Below are 17,254 nucleotides of genomic sequence, written 5' to 3' on the forward strand. Positions count from 1 at the left end.
GGCCATAGCACAAAATACAGATCTTAAAGACCGGTTACGCAGAATACATGCCGAATCTGTGCTTCTTGATTCAGCAGCTAATGCAAAATCCAGCCCTGATTTGGCAAAGGTGGGTATAGATTTCCCTGTCCTTCTGCAAAGCTGCTTGCTGCATCTCTCCCCCACCTCAGCCCAACCAATGCCCTGCTTCTTTTTCCACCCCATTCAGCTGCTCCTTTTCCTGTGCTTATGACTCATCTGTTGTGACATGAATTATGGTGCATACTTCCCATAGAACAGTTTTATTTCCAAGCATGTTTTCAGTGCTTTTTGCTGACAGCCTGGTTGCTGCCCTTCCGCTGCTGGAGTTTTGTTAGCAAAAGTTGTCCTGTCATTTTCTTTTGTGTCGCTGAATAGTTTTGTGTCTCTAACTAGTTTTCTATAGGTCCTTCCATTACAGCTTTTGCACGCGCTCTCACACACACACCCCACGTGTTATGAGACACAACTCGCATTCTGTTTTGTAAATAGCCAAAGTAGAATATTTCAACACTGCTCATCAGCCTGAAAAACACATCTCTCAAAAGCTACTTGGGGGGGGGGGAGTGCTATAATATGCCAATGCGCCTTCACCATGCCAGATTCTTGATATTTGGAAGAATAAGGTGAAATCGCAAAGCATCACTGGAGCTGCAGAGTCTCCCTGTCTGTAGCCAAGTTTACCTCTTTGCTTGAATGTCTTTCTGGCACTTTCAACTGCGATTTCCATAAATCTGAACAGAAATATATTTATAAATCGTAGCAGGTAGATGGCAGCTATTTCAATGAAGGAAGCAGGGCTGTGTTACTTACAACACGCTTTCTAAATTTTGACTAGCACAATAACTTAGTAATACTTTTTGAGAAGCCAGATAGAAATTGGTAGGCTGACATTTTGAGTAAACAGGTGGTGCCGGTGAGCACCTCGCGATTAAACTCTGGAACGTACTATGTTATGACTTGGAAGGGAGGAAAGATCAAAAATTAATGACCTTGTTTGCACATAGTGCTGGGCCAGTAGTGCTTCCTATGATAACACCGAGACTCACAATAACACCACAATCACAAGAGCCAACAGAGAATGCATGCAAGGGCTGTGACAGCCGCCAACTTAGATAGATGGTTTTAAAAGAGGATTAGACAGATTCACGGAGGACAAAACTAGCAATGGTGCTAGCCCTAATGGCTGCTAGCAGTAATGGCTACGGTTTACCTCCACGGTCAGAGGCAGGATGTCTTTGAATGCTAGTTGCTGGAAATGGCAGGGGGTGGGATTACCATTGTGCGCAGGTTTAGCTTGTGGGCTTCCCATGGGCATCTTTCCCACACTCTGAATGTCATGCTTTGTGTGCTCTTACACCCCCACTACGTTTTGTCCACAGTAGTAGACATAACATAACCATATTTTGGGTGGGGGGGATAAAAATACATGCAAGGGCACAATTATAGCTGTGAGTTAATTCTTTAAATGTACATATATATATTAAGATTCGTGCCAAAATGCTTCTTTGATTTCGTGCGAATTTTAAAATCTTTTTTAAAAAACCAAAAACACATCTTGTTAAAACAGCACTATCCATAAAGAATTACAATGGAGGTGCGTGAAGAGCAGAGATGTGGCGAACAGGGCTCAACCTGATGAAAAGTTTTAAAAAGATGGAAGAATTTGCACTAACTTCTTCATTTGCAGAAACTCTGCTACCGTTCCATTTTTTAATTTTTTTTTATAAGTTGGCGTCTGTGAATGTTCAAAAGAAACAGGCAGGAGAACAACTGTTTGCTCACCTTTTAGGGGCTGCCTGTGTGATGTTGTCATCAAAGTAGCAATTCCAGAACCTACTGTGGTTGTTGGTCAGGATGATGGGCATCGACTTCACCAGTTCTGAGCAAGTGATTTGATTTATTAGACTTGTATATCAATTTATACTTTTTTTTTAAAAAAAGGAAGTATCAAAGTGATGTACAACATTTTTAATACACCGAAGCATGATAAATAATAATAATAATAATAATAATAATAATAATAATAATAATAATAATAATAATAATAATAATTTATTTGTACCCCGCCCATCTGGCTGGGCTTCCCCAGCCACTCTGGGCGGCTCCCAAACGAATGTTAAAACAATACAGCATTAGATATTTAAAACGTCCCTAAACAGGGCTGCCTTCAGATGTCTCTTAAAAATAGGATAGCTGCTTATTTCTTTGACATCTGATGGAAGCGTGTTCCACAGGGTGGGCGCCACTACCGAAAAGGCCCTCTGTCTGGTTCCCTGTAACCTCATCTCTCGCAATGAGGGAACCGCCAGAAGGCCCTCGGTGCTGGATCTCAGTGTCCGGGCTGAACGATAAAACATATTAACATAGGAAACTGCCACATACAGAGTCAGACTAATGGTCTGTGTAGTTCACTGTTGTCTACACTGACTGGCAGCAGCTTTCCAGCAGGAGTCTTTCCCAGCCCTAACTGGGTAGGCCAGGGATTGAGTGGCTGTAATAACAATATCTCTGAAGTTGCCCAGGATGCTAAAAACATTTTTACGCAGCACTGGAATCATAGCAAAGTAGACTCCTGGCACTCCTATCTGGGAAGCTCATTGAAAAGACAGAGAAGGCATATTCTCTAGTCACCCATTCTCCATACTTATTTTGGAGATGGGACACAGCAAAGGGTGTGTCTCAGATGACGAGCACAGAGTCTAAGCAGGAAAAGAGACGATCCTTTAGGTATCGGGGTTGACGCAAGGCTGGGGGGGGGAGAAGAAGTGGGAGTTCACAGTTTAGAATTAAAAGAACAGTGGCTGGTTTTTTTTAATCCGTTATTTTCATAATGCAGGGGTCAGCAAACTTTTTCAGCAGGGGGCTGGTCCACTGTCCCTCAGACCTTGTGGGGGGGGGCTGGACTATATTTTTTTTGGGGGGGGTGAACGAATTCCTATGCCCCACAAATAACCTAGAGATGCATTTGAAATAAAAGGACACATTCTACTCATGTAAAAACACGCTGATTCCCGAACCGTCCGCGGGCCGGATTTAGAAGGTGATTGGGCCGGATCCAGCCCCCCAGGCCTTAGTTTGCCTACCCATGTCATAATGCGTGCCTGCAAAAGACATTTGAAGAGACAATGCTTAATTACTTTTAGAGAAGCCGACAAACTTTAGCCCACCCTTGGTCTGCATGTATTTCATTTTGCAGCTGAACATTATATTTATATGACATTCCAAGCCCAGGTTTTGCAAAATGGGTTTTGAGAATGCATTGATTTTTCTGTTTCAAGGGATGCAATTGATCTGTTTTGGATGGAATGTTGTTGGCGAATTATCCTTCACAACCATATATTTCTGATTGCTAAAGATTAGTTGTCTTCCTTGAGCTGCAGGAACAGCCAAGCTATGTTCTTAGGCGCAGCGTCAGGACTTTAGCCTCCCATCAGTTTTGAACTGAAAGCCTGAGGGATATCAGGCAGTGGCTTAACTTGTGCTGCACCACTGAGCTCTGTTGAAAGCAGAGAGCTTCAGGAAATAAGGCTCATCTGCCAAGGAAGCTTCCCTTGCACTGGTAGGGCAGAATTGGTCTGCTGATGCTCCATTAGTTCTGTAAGATCTTCTGGTTCAGGGTTGTTAACCATCTAAGTTATAAAGTGACAAGCTCTTAGTATCTGCAGACTTCCCTTTTTGTCTCCCCTCACCATTGGCTGTGCAGAAGCTGAGTCTGATGCACAGAAAATGTTAAAGAATCCCAGTGCTGGATCATTAAATGCAACATCTTTACATGGTTTGTTTCTCATCCTATACAGTGGAACCTCGGTTTTTGAACGTAATCCGTTCCGGAAGACCGTTCGACTTCTGAAACGTTTGAAAACCGAGGAGCAATGGGTTGGCTGCAAAGCCAATGGGGGGGGGAAGAAAAATGCACCTCGGAAGCCGTTCGATTTCTGAGGCGCGTTCGAAAACGGAAGCAATTACTTCCAGGTTTTCGGCATTCAGGTTCCGAATCATTTGGCTTCCGAGATGCTCGAAAACCGAGGTTCTACTGTGCCAGTCTTGCCTAACCTAGAACCCTCCAGTTGTTTTGGACCACCATCCCTGGTCAATGGCCTTTCTGTCTAGGACTGATAATAGTACAAAACATCTGGAGAGCACCAGATTGAGGAAGGCCATTGGTGAGAATTTAACTTGCCTACACCCCAAACCCCAGTAGAGAGCTTATGGGTTCTCCACATCTATAGTTGGACTCCAACTCCCACCCGCCCCAGCATGGCCTATGGTCAAGGATGATGGGAGTTGTACTCTTGCAACACGGAGATCCACAGGCTTCCTAACCCTTGCAATAAAACATAGAGCAGCTCACAACAACCATTTGTGGTGTCCTCCCCTCCACCCCCATGGAAAGCCTCTTTGCATTGGGTCTGGATATAAATGGCAGCAGTGAATGGGACATGAAACCTTTTTACACGATGGGGCTGAGGTTTAATATTTGGAGTTGTGTGTTTGTTTTTTTGTTAACAGCTGGACTATACTAACATATGGATACCTTCCCCAGAACATTTGGGTCACAAACAGTGAAGAAATGGAAGAGGAAGGGGAAGGAAATGAGTTGTAGTGGTGTTTTCTATGGCACAATCGCGGCTATAATGTATTGCATTACACCAAATCTATTGGTTGATTGGTTTTTCCATTAAATAGAACCGTATTAAGCTTTAGACATTGTCAAACAAACAAGCAATATATTTTTTACCCATCCTACTTTGGTAACAGCACCTCTTCTCCTTTCATGAATGCTTTGATCCATCATGGTGTATTTATTGATAACAGTAAACCTAGCAGTTCAAAAGCACACCAGCGCAAGTAGATAAATAGGTACCACTGTGGCGGGAAGGCAAACAGATTTTCCGTGCGCTCTGGTTTCCGTCACAGTGTTCCGTTGCGCCAGAAGCGGTTTAATCATGTTGGCCACATGACCCAGAAAGCTGTCTGTGGACAAACGCCGGCTCCCTTGGCCTAAAAGCGAGATGAGCGCCGCAACCCGGTTGTCGCTTTTGACGGGACTTAACTGCCCAGGGGTCCTTTACCTATTTCTTATTTATTGATGCTGAGCTTCTCTTGCATAAGGCCAAATCTAAGATTCCTAGTAACTTACTTGAAAGCCAACAAAAAAAACTATCAGTGATGTAGCTAAGGCTCATGGAGATGAGTGTTCCACGTGCAGTTGACTTTAATGAGTTATTTTATGTGTAGTGCCAAGGCCTGACACATCAAATAGCTCTTGGTAGTTAAGTGACCAAATTATCAGAACTAAAACAGCAAAGCTGTTGAGTGGAAAACACTCTTGTAAATGCCATTTTTGAATAGGAAAAACACACACATTACAGATAAGCTTGTGGATAAGCTAAGGATGTCAGTTTCAATTAGCCAAGTGTGCTGCTTATTTCCCAGTCAAAATCTATAAAATGCACCATAGGATTGTAGAGTTGGAAGGGACAGATGCCTTGTGGGGTTAAAGAACCTTTCACTGGCACGAAAAGATTGCCCAGATTTTACCCACCTCAAGTCTGTGTAAAATGAAATTATGAAGTAGCCTTCCCCGTGCAAATGTTGTTGGATTACAGCTCCCATCATCCCCAACCATCGGCCATGCTTGCTGATGCTCCATTTCAACAAGTCAACACAAGTGTATCGAGGGATATTGATACACCTGCCAAATTCTCTGTGACAGACAACAGGAAAAGTTTTTTTTTTTAAAATGATTTAAATGGGAGCTGCCTCCCTCCCTTTTTTTCTTTTTGTTTTGTAAAACCAAGCAATTAGCCTGATCTGATGAAGTGTCGGGGCTCTGCCACTTTACCGAGCATCTGTCCTGTTTTATTTTGACAAGGGGCGTGCAGAAAGTTATTCAGAGCCTGCTCTTTATCAAGCATTTATTCTGATTTGCTTGTGGGGAGTTTGTAGGACATTTGCATCAAGCAGTTGTTTTCTCATTCTTCCCAGTGCACATTCCCACTAACCTAACACAAAAAGTCCCGTTTCTCAAAACGGGTTTGTTGCACAATCTGCTTTAACTCTTTGATCGATACAAACTTGCCATACGTATGACTGTGTCTCATCAATTAAAAAACCCCCAGTAGTAATAGCTTGAAAGTGATCTTAGTCAGAGCTTAAGCCTTTTGATTTATTGTGGGGAAGAACAAGCTGATAAGGAGTGTTCTAGCAACTGTCTTTCAGGCAGCACAAAACAAGATGTGAGGGCGGAAAAGAATTATACGAAGTGCATAATGCTTGTCTTAATTTGACATTTTGCTGAATCCTTCTGTGCTTTTGCTCCTTGTGTCCTTTCTAAAGTGCGTGCTGCCCTCAGTTCTCTTTACTGCAGGGAGTATCCAAGGTGCTGCCTTCCAGATGCTGGCCTTTGGCAATGCTAGCTGGGACTGATGTGAGTTGGAGCCCCACATCATCTGGAGAGCAACAGATTAGCTACCCCTGTTTTTCAGCCTGTACTTCAGTTTTTCAGTAACAATCTAATGCTCAAAACAAAACAAAATGAAAAAATTCCTTCCAGTAGCACCTTAGAGACCAAACTTAGTTGGTCTCTAAGGTGCTACTGGAAGGAATTTTTTATTTTGTTTTATTTTGACTATGGCAGACCAACACGGCTACCTACCGGTACCTGTAATCTAATGCTCCTGGTCACTGTTCTTTTTTCCATATGAGGTTTGGCGACATGGGTTTCTCTTCCCCTCCCAATGTCTCCACGTTTCTCTCATAGATAGATAGATAGATAGATAGATAGATAGATAGATAGATAGATAGATAGATACATACATAGACAGATAATTTAATTTTCTGTTTTACAATTTAGAATACTCATTTAAACATCCTTAAAATATCAATGACTTCCCTTCTTCTCTTTCCATGGTTCATTTTGCATATCACAAATCCCTGCATATTTTACATATTCCATTATTACGCCCATCAAAACTTATTTACACTGTTGAATTTATCTTAATGCTGCCAACGTTTTCAGGTGTACACAATTTCCCCCATATATTCAATAAACATTTTTCAATATTCCCTTATGTTCTTCTTGTTCTCTTATTCTATACGTTAAGTCAGTAAGCTGCGCATATTCCATCAACTTAAGCTGACGTTCTTCTTTAGTTGGGACCTCGCTTCTTTTCCGTTTTGGTGCTGACAAAACACGGGCTACAGTAGTATTATACGTAAATAAGCTTTTTGGACACCTGGGAATTTCCATCTGAATTATCCCCAATCCACATTTCTCTATGGTTGCGGTGACAGTGGATACTCTGTTCACATCCGCCATTCTTTTTATTATGCTAGATTTTACATATAAGGAATTGTGGCTTCTGCCAGATCACTAGTGGACCCCACAAGCAGAAAGCAGCACTTTTAAACAAAGTAAATGGAACCCTATGAAGTGTGGCAGAATGCTGGGGCTGTCTTGCTTCCTCTGCTCACCCTATAAGCTTGTTTGAGCAAATAGTACAGTGGTACCTTGGTTCTCAAATGCCTCGGTACTCAAACAACTTGGAACCCAAACACTGCAATCCTGGAAGTAAGCGTTCCAGTTTGCAAACTTTTTTTGGAAGCTGAACGTGCTCTGTTTTGAGTGTTACGCTTCCAATTTGAGTGCCACACTTCCATTTTGAGTGTTACGCTGAGGTTTGTCTGTTTTTGCTATTTATTTTGCTTTTTTTGTTTTTGTGACTGTGTGGAACCCAGTTCAGCTACTGATTGTGTGACTGCAGTACATTGTTTATTGCTTTCATTTTATGGATCAGTGGTCTCGTTGGATAGTAAAATTAATGTTAAATTGCTGTTTTAGGGTTTGCTTTTAAAAGTCTGGAACGGATTGATCCATTTTGCATTATTTTCTATGGGAAAGTGCGCCTTGGTTTAAGTTTGAGAACCCAAGGTACCACTGTAAGTGGCTTTTGGTATCTTTGGGGCTGAAACTCAAGGGTAGGGCATCCGCTTTGAATGCAACCCCTGAGAGTCTCTGCCAGTCAAAAGAGGAACTCCCTCCGTGTCCTGCACTTAACAATGACACTTTCGCTCAAGGTTTCTTTTCCGTCTCTCATTTGCAGGAAAACTCGGATGATGAGAACAGGGGTCTAGTTCACCAGCTTTCCAACGAAAGTCGGCTGTCTATAACGGATTCGCTCACCGAGTTTTTTGATGCTCAGGAAGTCTTGCTGTCTGCCAGCTCTTCAGAAAACGAGGTCTGGGCACCGGTGTCGGAAGCAATGGTCTCATGTCGCTTGTTTCAAAGCTGTTTGACCTTTACCGTCTCTGCACACTAATTGCAAACCCAGGGCAGCAAGCGACATGTTATGTACCTTTCAGAATACACAATTATTTATCGCTGCTAGGTTTAAAAAGCATTTTGAAGAGGGGGGGAGGAGGGGTTTGCAGGAAATGCTGCTTATATATGTTACCATGAAGGTTGTTTTGTTTTGTTTTTTAAAGAAAGCATATGTTCAAATATTATTTGCCCTGTGCCCATCTGACAAATGTTACAAAGATTTGTGGGGATGTGTGTGTGTTAAATGTAGGGATGTGTATTTAGGCTTTTGTTTTGCTCTTGACACACAAGTAGAGTCCCTAACAGCAGGGTTTTGTTGTTGCAATATCCATTTCAAACTTCACGGCCTCTTTTTATCCACTTTTTCAGTTTCCCAAATACTGTGGTGGTGTTCTGCGTGTTTCTTTTAATCAGAATGAAAGCATATTTCCTTCCGCCCCAGGTATCTGATGATGATTCATATGCCAGTGATGTGAGTGATAACATCTCCGAAGACAACCTAAGTAACGACATAGAGAATGAAAGGCAAACCCTCGGTAGGAGTTACGAATTTCTTTTGCTGTCTGCCCTGAGGGTTTCTGACTTCTCTTTACCAGACACTTGTAGCGCAGGAAGGAAGATGCAGATGCGTTCAGGATTGTGTTTCCTTTTAAAGGGTTATTTTTGCAACAGTGAAATGGCACACAGTGATCTCTCCCCATGTAGGAGAAACCACCTGTACATGGAGAGAAATAATAATAATAATAATAATAATGTACCACCCTATACCTGCAGGTCTCAGGGCGGTTCACAACATAAAATCACAACATAAATGCACAAAATACATAATAAGAACAAGAACCACGGAGCTCAGAGGTTCTTGCCCTCCCTCTTCCATCCCTCTGTATAGGCTTTGGAGCCTGTACAGTCATACACAAATCCTTCCACAAATCCTAGTAATGGCCTGATGCTCTGCAGCACACAATGTCAAAGGGGGGGGGGGACTTAGCTCCACTGATTCCCATGACATTGCTTCCAAATGCACAGCACTTAAATGGCGATGGATTGCGCCCCAAGGCCTTAGTCCAATAAGCATGCAGCAGTTACCTACTTTTGACACACAAGGCCCAGGTGTTTTCATTCCAGGCTCTGCTCTTGCTGAAGTGATATTTCTTTACCCTTCCGCTTGATCGAGAGGTGCCAACTACAATAAAATATGGCGGGGCAGGTAAGCCCCCCCCCCCACACACGATGGATCACACGGCTTGGTACACGCACAGCACTTTAATGGCAATACCCACCAACTTTTTTTTTTTTTTATAAAGAATTTATTAGCATTTTCATAACAAAACATACACCCATACCCATACCCACACCTACAGATATAAAACATATACAAATATTGCCAGGATTCTTCTTCTTGTTTGTATACATAAAGAAAAAATTCCTTTTTCCAAATCTTGACAGTTGACTCCCCCTGCCTTTTCACCTTCGGTTTTAAATCCATAATCTACCTTTTTTTTTTTTAACAACTTTTCTCTAAAAATTAACTTCAGTTAAAAATAAAACAATCATCTTAATCATCTTACTCTATCATAAATCTTAACAGAATATTCTCATAAAATCTAGACTAACTTCTTCTATCCTTTATCTTGCTGCTAATAACATAGAATCTCAAATATCTCCTTTACTTATTCAAGATAAACTTAAAACTAACAACCTTCACCCTCCGATTTCAGAATACCATAATAGACCATTTAAATTTTGCATTTAATACTTCACCCCACTCCCCCTCTGTCCATTGTCCTTCTCTGTCTATCGCCGGAACCAATCTTCCAATTGTCCTCTTTTCCCATATGTCAACAGATCCAGGCACAGTTCACAACAGACCTTGCATCGAGCTTCAGGGTACACATCTCCTCTTCTTTAGGCTCCTCCGCTTCTTTGTAACATTCTTCTTCTTTTTGTAGATATCTTAATTCCTTGTCCCTCACGACCACCGGGTTCTTTAATTCCATTAAACACAGGTAGAACTTTGACGCTCGTCGCGGGGGTGACCGCCGCATTTGCGTCCCGGTTGGGGCATGTCCCCTATAGCCCGGCTCCGTTGTCCCTTCACCCCCACTCCCCCTTTACAGGGGGAGCGAGGGAAGGGTTCAGAGCACTAATGGGCACAGCCGGGGAGCCCAGGGTGCGGGACACTCTTCCCGCACCCCACCGGAGCCCCGCTTTGCGGTAGCGGGGCTCCAACCCCCGGGACGGACTGGGTCGCCTCGCGATGGCGTCGCCGCCGGAAGTCCTACCCACCAACTTTGGGGAGGCCCGGCCCCCTCAAATATTTTATGGGTGGGGGCCAAAAGGACCTCAGCCCTTAGTAGTTGGGCTCCTATGCACTAGATTTACTGGTTGTTGTTTTCTCTTTCTTCACAAAGGAGGCAGAACAAACAGAATGGTCCAGAGCTATCAAACATTTATGCTTTCCCTGGAATAAAAAGTCCAGCTTAAAATGTGGCAGGGTAGTGTTGTTCTTGTTTTTAAAAAAGTGTAGCTGATAAAACACATGGCACCTTTGGGATTCTTCTCCATGGTACTGGGCTGGCAATTAGCTGCACTGGTCCCACGTTGTGCATCGTTGGTGCTGGAATTTGAAAACTAATTTCCTACTTGAGTACACATATATGATCTTGAGTACACATATATGGGAGCCAGTGTGGTGTAGTGGTTAAGAGTGGTAGACTCGTAATCTGGTGAACCGGGTTCGTGTCTCCACTCCTCCACATGCAGCTGCTGGGTGACCTTGGGCTAGTCACACTTCTCTGAAGTCTCTCAGCCCCACTCACCTCACAGAGTGTTTGTTGTGGGGGAGGAAGGGAAAGGAGAATGTTAGCTGCTTTGAGACTCCTTTGGGTAGTGAAAAGCGGGATATCAAATCCAAACTCTTCTTCTTCTTCTTCTTCTTCTTCTTCTTCTTCTTCTTCTTCTTCATTCAGGCAAAATTAAACACTTGCTTAAAATGGGGAGCAATTCAGTTTCAGGGAAACAGATTTTTTTGGGGGGGGGGGCCAAATAGAGAGCCAGTTTGGTGCAATGGCTAAGGAGTCTCAAATTCCTGCACAGCTATGAAACTTTGCTGGTAGGTCTCGGGCAAACCACTGTGTCTCGGCATAACCTACATCTTCCTCAGGACTGTGTTGAAAGGAAGCCACTTTGCGTTTTGTTACAACTGCAAAAGTGTGGAAATTAACCATGGGATGTTGCCAAATTTAATCCTGGCCTCTGTCTTCTAGACAGTGTTCCCGACGGCAGCTTGGAATGCCATTCCAAGCGGAGGACGTGTCTGCCGGCTCCGTGTCCCAACACTAGTAACATCAGCCTCTGGAACATTTTGCGGAACAACATCGGGAAAGACCTCTCCAAGGTGGCCATGCCAGTGGAGCTGAACGAACCGCTGAACACTTTGCAGCGCCTCTGTGAGGAACTGGAGTACAGCGAGTTGTTGGATAAAGCGGCACGTACGCCCAACCTGTTTGAGAGGATGGTAAGAGGAAATAGGGTCTCCTCGGCAGCTCTAGAAGGAAAGTGAGTTCTCTTTCGCATGTCCACAGGCATGTAATGGTTCGTGCATCAGCTGTCAGGAGCGAGCCAGCCAGCAGCAAACCACACAAAGTAAGTGGAGTTAACGCTTTACCAGAAGAAACAGGAGGTGAGCACTTGAACTCCTATGAAGCCGTTGCGGAGACTGAAGGTTCCTGCCTTCCCACAGTTGCCTTTGTCCCCTCCCCTCCAGGGCTTTCCCCAAGCTATCTGAGACTGCGTCTGTGTGCCTGTCTCTGCTACTTCCCCTTCACCTCTCTCCTGGTTCTGGGAAACTAGGGGTGAGGGAAGCTTAGCACAGCAGGATGGGGAGACACCCATACCTTTTCACCAGCCTGACTCATCTCTTCCTCTTGGTCTCCCTCTTCCCATTCGTGTGCTTCACAGAGAGCCAGTGTGGTGTAGTGGTTAAGAGCGGTAGACTCGTAATCTGGGGAACCGGATTCGTGTCTCCGCTCCTCCAGATGCAGCTGCTGGGTGACCTTGGGCTAGTCACACTTCTTTGAAGTCTCTCAGCCCCACTCACCTCACAGAGTGTTTGTTGTGGGGCAGGAAGGGAAAGGAGAATGTTAGCCGCCTTGAGACTCCTTCGGGTAGTGATAAAGCGGGATATCAAATCCAAACTCTTCTTCTTCATGCCTCAGATTCTGGATATCTCTCTGCCACAGACTCTCCCAGCTCACTAAACCCTGCTTACCTCTTCTGCTTCCGACACCTCCCCTTCCCAGTCTGCTCCCTCTTCTCTCTCTGACAACTCATCGTCATCCCACCACCCATCGAGATGAATCCCGAGTGTGTTGGATACAGTAACGTATAAACTGTCCCTTAAAAAAATAACCAACAAGTTTCCCTCTGTTTCTTTGTATTTGCCTTCTGGGAGCTATTTGGTGGTGTTACAGTTGCAGGGCGCCCCATGAAAAGCACAATAAACTGTTTTTGCACCCCTTTCATTCTGTGCATGAAGCAAACATTCTGGCTGCTATTCAGAAAAAATTCACACTGACAGCTCCATCTGCCCTTGTTGGAGCTTTGACATGGTTTGTCATGGGCGTCTACCTCTGCTATTTCTATGAATTGGTCTGGAGGTGCTTATTGTGCTTTTAATGAGAATGAAACCATAATAAAAATCCAGTAGTCATTTTATTCATTGCAATGGAATTTAGTTCAAAACAGCCATTTAATTTTTGTTTTCTTGTTAAAGTCTATTGCAATTCAGGAACTTTAGTGTCACTCTGTAAATACTGAGTCATGTTCCCATGCTAAAGATAATGTTCCAGATTGCAGGGAACATATCTGCAAATATTAAAATTGCAAAGTAGAGAGAAATGGTGTCTGGAGTCAGTGTGAGATCAAAACACCCTCCAAAAAATATATCAATTTTAAAAAAAAATCAAAATGCATGACACATACCCCTTTATTAATGACCAACATAATATGATGCCTTCTGTTTTTAGGTATATGTGGCTGCTTTTGCCGTATCTGCTTATGCATCCAGTTACTACAGAGCTGGAAGTAAGCCATTTAATCCTGTGCTTGGAGAAACCTACGAATGTATCCGAGAAGATAAAGGCTTTCAGTTTTTTGCTGAACAGGTACTACTTTTCTGTTGTGGTCCAGGCTGAAAAATCTGCTAGTTCTGATTATGTGGCGGGAGGATAATTTTATACTGAATTGCTTCCGTCAACTTTTGCATGCATACGTAGCTTGACCTGAGATTGTTGAAAGTTGTGGAATAGCGTGGTTACTTTGAGGAACCACCTCCAGATCTATATATTTATTTTAGAGTGGGTGCCTTGCAACTTAGTGTTTTCTTTTGTTTACGCTAGCTAAAATATTTTACTTTTACCACTGCCACTGTGTATCCCTTAGTTTCCTGGCAGTAACTATACATAAGCTTGGTACAAAACAGCACAGGCTCCACTTTAAAGTGAAAAGCAAAATAAATTATATTTTAAATAACTACAGTATAAATAGATGGTTATGCTAGCTTGTACGGTTAATATATGTTGAGCTTGGTTGCTGTTTCTTGTAACTCAGAAATGTTACTGTTTCTTTTCCGTTATTTAAATCTGTAGCAAATTTCCGTAAACCACTCCAACCCGATTAAACACTTCTCAGTCTAGGGACTATATTTCTCTAAGGTGAGACAGAAATGAACTTCAAAAGGGCACATTATTACTCAACAGGAAATGCTTCGCTTTTTCTCAGGCCTGATCCTTATCCTGTACTAAATAACAATCTCTAACAATAGCTCTGACTGGAAACCAAACTGACGTTCAGCTACCTTCTTTTGGTATTTGAGTTTCCCTGCATCTTTATTTTAGGATTTATTTTATTTTTTGGATTTTATTTATTCGCAAGTGACTTGATTTAAGACAGTTTATATACCGACATTTATTTGTTTTTATTATTTATTTTAAAAAATAACAGTCCTCATTAACTTCCCATTCAAATGGGAATGGAATATAAATTAGTATTAATTGCTTTACAGCTGCTCTTCTGAGTTGTTTTTTTAAAACATTTTTTTTAAAAAAATGTTTCGTTATCCATATCCAGCACTGGTTTTGCTATTACAAGCTCCCTCTTGTGGTCAGTGCTGTGCTGAAAATAAAATGAAACTATTAAAATAATTTATGAGAGAGGAATGGAAGTAATTTAAAAAAACAAAACCTGTAGCTATAACAGTAACTTTTCCCTTCCTCTTAGGTCAGTCATCACCCACCTATATCTGCATGTCATGCTGAATCTGATAACTTTGTGTTTTGGCAAGGTAATTCTTTAGTTTGTTCTCTCCAGTTTTTACTTGAATGTGAAGGAAATCTATAAGCTCAAACGTTAGTGGCAGATGTCAGTGCAGCTTCAGATGTTGTGCTGGCCGTGCCAAAGCATCTGTTTGTATGGCATTATGGGGAAACACGGACATTGGCATAACAAACATATGTATCCTAAACCTTGGCTGACCTCAACCAGCCTTCACCAACCTGGTGTCTTCCAGATGTTCTGGGCTGTAGCTCCCATCAGCAATGCTGGCTGGGGCTGATGGAAGTGGTAGCCCAGAACATCTGGAGGACATAAGGTTGGTGAAGATCCTTGGCAGTCTTGGACCTTAGGATTTAGTGAACCATCTGTAACTGAGACAGCTTGATGTAGGCAGTTTGGAGGAGGAGGTGTTTTAGAAATGGCTGCTTACCGCCTTCCCAGTAAGCGGTGGTTGTGGCACCACCCGGGTCCCCTTGCTGCATGACGCCATCTTTGCAGACGTTACTGCGTCCCCTCGTATGTGCTGAAAGATTCATTCCCCGTTTGCAGTCATGGGTTTATTGTTTTTCACATGACTGGGTATGTGTTTTCATTCCACAGAGTGGGAAGTGACGGAAGACAGGATGTTGTGTCTTACTGTGTTCCCTTAAGTGGGACTGTTGTCCATTGTTCTCTCTCTTTGCTGTCTGAGGCTAAAGAGAGAGAGGGAGCCATGTTGAAGTGCTCCGACAGTGTATACATGTAATAAAGTAGGTTAGCCAACATGCTGAGTTGCTGTGGTCTGTTACGCTACTGCGCAAACCTCTGCGGATGCCTAAGAGTGTGTTGATGTAGGGAGAAAAGTCAAAAGCTTGACAGAGCTAATTGTTGTATTGTTGGGTGTTGTTTGTTGAGAGATGTTAAAGGAAGAAAAAATTTTAAAATATATTTTTTTAAAAAGTAAAAGCAAAAGCTTCCAAAGTCATCCTCGTGGGTGACTGGGAGCAGAGAGAGAATCCATGAGCTCCATGTTTAGTGTGATTGCTCAGATACCACTAGACTAAACCATGGTTTAGCATGACATTCAAACACAGCCACTGTTGGATACCTTTGTCAACTTACATTTAATGATGGTCTCAGGCTTAAAGTATCACACTTAGTAAACAATTCAGATCAACAATAGCAATATGTGTTTGGTGTTAAGGATGTACTTTATTTATTTATTTATTTATTTATTTATTTATTTCAGATATCAGATGGAAAAACAAATTCTGGGGGAAATCCATGGAAATTGTGCCAGTTGGTACAACACATGTAATTTTGCCAGCGTAAGTTCTGTAATTGTATGCAGGCTGTAGTTCACATTTTGCAGCTCTGGGGTTGTCAAAACTCCTTTGGCACAAAAACTTAGCAAATCATATGGTGCCATAGAGAGAGAATTATGTGCATAGCATATCTTTGGACTGAACCTGGGACATTTTGGGCGCATGGAAAATATGTGCTTCACCACGCTTCTGTAAGCCTCTTTATTTAAAGCAAGTATAAAAATAAAGGGGTCCTACCGTTATGGGCTCAACATTCTGTAGCTTACAAAAAAATTCACTTGTTCACAGCTTAAAATTTATCATCCCATGATCAAAGTTTGTGAATGTGGCAAAGCCAGACTGATCTGACAGAAATCGCAACAGGTTTATCAGTTTTTAAATGGCTACAAATTGACCCGTTCACCCTTTTTTAAACAGGCTTACCATATATTTCTTTCCAATTTTGATGAAAACTATAAATGCACTTTATTCAGGTTTATTGAGGAAGGCCATTTCTCATTGGTATGGTGAAGATCTGTGCAGCTGTTGAAAAGTTATTAAAACTTACGGCAGCAACTACATGCAAAATAAGGGGTTGCGTATGCAGTACAGTTCTGAAGGAGAAATTCTGCTAGCACTCCCATTATTTGCTGAGAGCGCCACCTAGTGGGTGCCATGTGCAATTCCTATTCCTTTCATTATTATGTGTATGGCAGTGTGCTGTAATGATTAGGAGATGGAGTCGCTAACCATGTGCACAATTGGAAATCTAAGAAACTGTTGTGGGCAGCATGTACCACAACCCCCAACACGCAAACACATTGTGACCTTCATCATAACCCCACTGCCCACCTGCGCTGCCATTCCCTGTGCTCCTCCACCGACCCAATCATGAGTCAATTCTAAGGAGGATTCCTCCAGGAATACAATAAAATTCAGATGCTTCAAAAGGCAACACAGAGCCATGGGTTTTTCCTCTTTTTAGCTTCTGATCATTTTATTAATCTTTTGGATTTTTAAAAATACCTGTTCTGTTTTTATTGAGAAATTTAATGTTTTATATTTTTGCAAACCAGGTTTTCTTGGAATCAAGTGGTGTATAAATTTTGCTAAGTAAGATAAATAAATTTGCTATCCCCAAGTGCAAGTTTTCTATCTTGGTGAGGTATTTTCTCTCTTTGCTTTGCCTCTGCTTGTCTTGAAGGGAATCAAAATTGGATATTCAGGGTGTTTGAGATGAACGTTTTAAGTAAAAACCATTGATTTTTATTAACTAATATTTTATTACAACATG

At 42.3% G+C, this 17,254-nt stretch overlaps 1 protein-coding gene across 7 annotated transcripts in view; it reads left to right on the plus strand.

Moving 5' to 3' along the window:
• OSBPL3 (oxysterol binding protein like 3) overlaps window positions 1–17,254 on the plus strand; it is a 90,670-nt gene that overhangs the window by 69,617 nt on the left and 3,799 nt on the right. For 4 of the 7 annotated variants that reach the window (XM_033165027.1, XM_033165028.1, XM_033165032.1 and 1 more), the window contains 7 exons: window positions 2–109; window positions 8,127–8,261; window positions 8,787–8,880; window positions 11,611–11,861; window positions 13,372–13,509; window positions 14,624–14,687; window positions 15,906–15,984. In XM_033165027.1, coding sequence (XP_033020918.1) covers window positions 2–109; window positions 8,127–8,261; window positions 8,787–8,880; window positions 11,611–11,861; window positions 13,372–13,509; window positions 14,624–14,687; window positions 15,906–15,984 — 869 coding nt within the window. The remainder of the gene's footprint in view (window position 1; window positions 110–8,126; window positions 8,262–8,786; window positions 8,881–11,610; window positions 11,862–13,371; window positions 13,510–14,623; window positions 14,688–15,905; window positions 15,985–17,254) is intronic. The other 3 variants (XM_033165030.1, XM_033165034.1, XM_033165033.1) reach the window with 1 other exon arrangement.

Source organism: Lacerta agilis, chromosome 12, assembly GCF_009819535.1.
Source record: "Lacerta agilis isolate rLacAgi1 chromosome 12, rLacAgi1.pri, whole genome shotgun sequence".
Classification (NCBI taxonomy): domain Eukaryota; kingdom Metazoa; phylum Chordata; class Lepidosauria; order Squamata; family Lacertidae; genus Lacerta; species Lacerta agilis.